Source organism: Acomys minous (assembly GCF_964271855.1).
Source record: "Acomys minous genome assembly, chromosome: 10".
NCBI lineage: Eukaryota > Metazoa > Chordata > Mammalia > Rodentia > Muridae > Acomys > Acomys minous.
The window spans coordinates 120,191,242-120,196,645 of NC_140491.1; the positions used below are offsets into that span (position 1 = coordinate 120,191,242).

A 5,404-nucleotide genomic window follows, 5' to 3' on the forward strand; every position below is an offset into this window, starting at 1 on the left:
TTTTCTATCCTGAGAGAATGAACATGTTCCCTCCCTAGGGCATCTTATATAATTCGAGAAAATTTAAGAGGGCTACTGTCAGAAGGAAAATATGCAATATTCACAGCCAGCTTTGTAGGACTGATACACTCATTTCCAATGTAAGAGGGAAAATCTATCATATACAAAATATTTAGAAACTATATCTTTCAATTTAATAGATACTACATGACTTAACATGACTTTTTAAATTTTAAAATTTTGTAGTAATTTTTATTTTACTTTTAAGAATGTAATGTAATTACAATATTTCCTCATTTTCTTTCCTTGCATATATATCAATCCCTGCTGTCATTCAAATTCATGGCCTCTTTTTCTCTTTACTATCTTTTATTTTACATATATATATATATATATATATATATATATATATATATATATATGTACATCTCTATTCCTATACATAGCCAACTGAGTCCATATAATGTTACTTGTATTTATGTTTCCAAGGACTAATAATCTGGCACTGTGTGTGCAGGGGAGGTGGTACTTCCATAGGAAGAGCATATCAATTAGTTTAACATGTAATTTGATGATGAGATTCTACCTAAGAAAATGTATATTGCAAATGCAGCATAAGTCTCCTAGGAAACTTAGTGTGTCTTATTTCCACCAAAGATTTGTTAAGAGGAATCTGTTTTTACTTAAACAGCAAGGCAAGATTTGATAAACAAATTTGATGGTTATAGCTCAAGTTACTACATATATGGAATGCATAAAATATTTAAGATCACAAAACAAAAAAATTTGTTTATGCTCTCTAGGAATCTTTTTGTTAATAATTTTTAAAACATTACCTTTTATTTCTAAATTGTCAGGTTTCTATGTAGAAGTTATTTGGACTTTTTCAAAATCCTAATCTATCATATAAACTATGCTATTTTGTAAAATAAATCGAGTGTATGCTTTTGTGTTGATTCTGGAAGTCAATGATTCCTAAGTATTGATACATCCTAAAAATTCCACAACAAATCCACCAGAAATAACACAGATATGAACACAGAGAAGCCTGGGCTTGGAATCTAGCTTTGCTAATTGTGGCATGGTCTCACTGAATCTCAGTTCTAATTATAATGAAAATATGTTGAATAATTTATTTTATAAGTAGTCATGTAGACTGTAGAAGACAACACACACACACACACACACACACACACACACACACACACACACACCACACACACACACCACACACACATTCTATCAACTCCTCTGGTAACAGAAAATAACACAGCAGCTGAAGTAACTATTTTCTGAAAGTGATTTCTGTGTTTCTGATGCTGCTGGAGTAATATTTTATTCTGACAAAAGTGCCTAATTCATTTTATTTCTGTCTTCCAGAATGTTCATGATTCATTTACACCATTATATTTATATGTTTTTAAGCTTTGTAATTCCTTTCTAGGAAAGTCAAATAAATATAATTATATCCATTCAAATTTTATTGTATGTCAAAGTGTTCAGATGTGTTTCATAAAGAGTCTAAATGGGGGACCATCTACTGTCTCTTTGTACAGTTTGACCTGTCAAATTTATATTGTGTTCCTGATAACTTTTACTGATTATTTCCTCATGTAACCTTAGGGTCCTGTAAGTAGAAGATAAGGAATGGAAAAAAAACAATGCGTTTTACTGAACTGAAACACGGTTTATATGACGTTAGATAAATATGCTATTATTCATATATTTCTATATGTTTACTCTTGGCTTTATAGTTATTTTCATTAATATATTCAAACTAAAGCAGCAGCTTTATATTTTCATTTATGACAATACATAAGTTTTCTTTACACAAAACTGGGAGCTGGTATTTTTCATTTTAGATTACTAAAATTGTGTGTTAGAACTTAGTCAGTGCTTTGCTTGCTTAACCACATACTATTGACTCTACCAAGAAGAGACTTGATACCCTATGAGCATATACAGGGGGAGGTAATCCCCCTCAGGAACAGTCATAGCATAGGGGAGTAAGGGGAAAATGGGAGGGAGGGAGGAATGGGAGGATACAAGGGATGGGATAATATTTTAAATGTAATATGAATAAATTAATAAAATATATTTTTTTAAAAAGACTCTAAAACAAACTAACCTTCATCACAGATCTAAGATTTCTCGTGGAATACAAAAACACGTGTTTTCCTTCTTTTAGAATAGCCCAAGTGCTGTACAGCTGATAAATAGAAGTTTCAACACAAAAATTATTGTGTTATCAGAATTTCCTGTTGCTGCACGTTTGTGGTTCATGTCATAACACTTCTTTTGAGAACTATTTCTCTAAGTACTGAAAGATATTTAGCTTACAGTAGATTTATCAATTCCATAGAACTGGTACTAAGAGGACAACGAAGCATTATTATGAAACAAATGTATCTCATGTAAAATCCAAAGATACATTTTTATTTTAACTTTTTTAGTTTTTTGAGACAGGGTCTCATTATGGCCCAGGCTGGTTTGGACATGGCTACGCAGAGCAGGCTAAACCCACTAAACTTGTAAATTAGCTGATTCAAAACATAAAAGGCACAGCAAAATGTAAACATAGTTTTTTTTTTTCTATTTGTTTTTAACAGGGTAATGCATCTACCTGGTCTCAGCTACTTTGTATCAGTTGCTGCCACCAAGAAGAAAGGTTTCACCAAGAAGTTCTTAAAAACAAGCTCAGCAAGGTGATGAGTGACACAGTTCTCAACGGACATTGACTTTATAAATTGTAAAAGTCGGAAATGTCAAGACAACCACTAGGTTATGCTGTACCAAGAGTCCCAGTGAACAATGTGACAGATATCACCATGTTCATATTGACAGGATTCACAGATGATGCTGACCTGAAAGTTTTCTTATTTCTCTTGTTTTTTGTTATTTACCTTTTTACTCTTATAGGCAACTTGGGATTGGTTTTGATAGTCATTGGAGATTCCCGGCTTCACAATCCCATGTACTATTTTTTAAGTGTTTTATCATTCTTAGATGCCTGTTATTCCACAGTTGTCACCCCCAAAATGTTGGTAAATTTTCTTTCAAAAGATAGGTCTATCTCATACACTGGATGTGTGATGGAGATGTTTCTTTTTGTTACTTTTGGAACTACAGAATGCTTTCTGTTGGCAGCAATGGCTTATGACCGTTATGTGGCTATCTACAACCCACTTCTCTACGCTGTGAGCATGTCACCGAGTGTCTACATACCTCTCATAATAGCATCTTATGCAGGTGGGGTTACGCATGCTACTATACACACAGTGGCTACTTTTAGCCTTTCTTTCTGTGCATCCAATGAAGTTAGGCATGTTTTCTGTGACATCCCTCCATTGCTCGCTATTTCGTGCTCGAACACAGATATAAACCAGCTTCTGCTCTTCTATTGTGTGGGGTCCATTGAGGTTATCACCATCCTGATTGTTTTGGTCTCATACAGCTTCATACTCTTTGCAATTCTTAAGATGCATTCTGCTGAAGGGAGGAGAAAAATTTTCTCTACATGTGGCTCTCACCTTACAGGAGTTTCCATTTATCACGGGACAATTCTTTTTATGTATGTGAGACCCAGTTCCAACTATGCCTTGGAGCATGACATGATTGTGTCCACATTTTACACTATTGTGATTCCAATGCTGAATCCTATAATCTACAGTCTGAGAAACAAAGATGTAAAAGAAGCAATGAAAAAAATTTGTGAAAGAAATTGCTTCATGAATAAAGTACATTTTTAAAATGTACAGAGGAAAACAATTTTGAGTCTTTGTTAATAGTGACTATGTTTCAAAATGTTAGAGCTATCTTGATAATAGTATCTCTGCTCCTGCTTGTCAATAATAGTAATGGATGCATCACTTACATAGATATGAAGAAATCGAAACACAGATAAATTAAAGTGCTATTGATATATAAGTTGTTGTCAATAATTTATTTGATTTTTCATTAGCATTCATGTCATCAGGAGGCTGTGCTTTTGAATTTTGCCATATTGCTTGTAATAAGCCATCTTCACCTACTCTACATTTAATATGTCATTCTTTAGTTCCATTCTCCCCTGGCTTTAGTGCAATTTCTTAATTTCTCCTAACATTCTCATAAGGAACTATTCACCTCTAATAGCTTTATCCATGTTCAACTTACTACATAGAATTTTTCTCTTTTTTCTTTCTTTATTTTGTTGTTGTTTGTTTGTTTGTTTTGTTTGTCAAAACAGAGTCTCTCTCTATATCCTTGCTTGCTATGGAAATCACTTTGTAGATGAGACTTGCCTCAACTCACAGAGATATGCCTATAACTGTGTCTGCCTCCTGAGTGATTTAATTAACAGTAATAGCCACCATTACAGATTAGCCTTAGATTTTTAAATTATTATTCAAAGGTCAGTCTCCATTCTTTCATAAAATAAATATGAATAATCCCACAAAAACTAAGATAAACACACTGATACAATATGTATATTGCATGTTTTAGGAAGATTCTATATTGGTGTATATCCATATGGCTTTTTCAGTTGTTTAGTATTAGGTATAACTCTTAATGTTATTTCTTCCACTTGGTAAGCACAATTTCTACCCCATTTAATCACTCTTGCTCCTATTTCCCCTTCTGAAAGTTATCTAATTTTATAAAGACACAGTATAAATCATCACTGCAGACAAAAAGTCATTTTATAAAAACTAATGTACTCAAAATTACTCCATCATTATTATTCTTGTTATGACATTTTGAGGTGAGTATTATGGAGTAAATAAATTTTCTAATTCATAAATGAAATTAATATTCCTACCTACTAAACTAAAATTATAACAGTGAACCATAGTTATTTTTTAATATTCTATAAAAGTGTATCAAAATATATCTGCCTTTAAATTTTTTGGTGGGAATGGATTTTCTATGACTCTGTAGTTGTTTTCAAATGAAGAAGCATAGTCATTATCAAGGAAAGAAAAAAATGAACACAAAGAATAAGAGTGATTTTATTCATAATTAAGTATATATTTTAAATTTTAATAAATTATGAATAGTGCACTCAGTGTTACTTTTCTTCAACATTTCAATTATCCACTCGCCTTCTTTTTTTAAACATAAGTATTCAAAAAAAACCAACTGATCTTTGGCATCACTTATCTTTATGGCTTGCTATTTGTTCCAGTCAATACATTCAAGTGAATAAACCTTCCTTCTTCCCTCTCACTCGGTTCCATTTCAGTATGAGAATTCTGAATTTCCTCGTCCTTAAGGATATATTTTTAAATCACTTGAAAATTTTCAATACTATCTGAAGTTTTTATTATGTTATGGCTAAGCTTTTTTTCTCTTTTTTTTCTTTCTTTTTTTTTTGTTTTTTGTTTGTTTGTTTTTTACCCCAGGGGTATTAGTTAACTATAGA

General features: G+C 32.1%; 1 protein-coding gene across 1 annotated transcript; it reads left to right on the top strand.

Annotated features, from left to right (window-relative positions):
* Window positions 1-2,828: 2,828 nt before the first annotated feature.
* LOC311606869 (olfactory receptor 5T9) lies at window positions 2,829-3,749 on the top strand (the record flags this gene model as incomplete). The annotated part of the gene is made up of 1 exon (XM_084798273.1): window positions 2,829-3,749. The coding sequence occupies one exon, from the start codon at window positions 2,829-2,831 to the stop codon at window positions 3,747-3,749; it is 921 nt and encodes a 306-aa protein (XP_084654399.1).
* Between the last annotated feature and the right edge of the window lie 1,655 nt (window positions 3,750-5,404).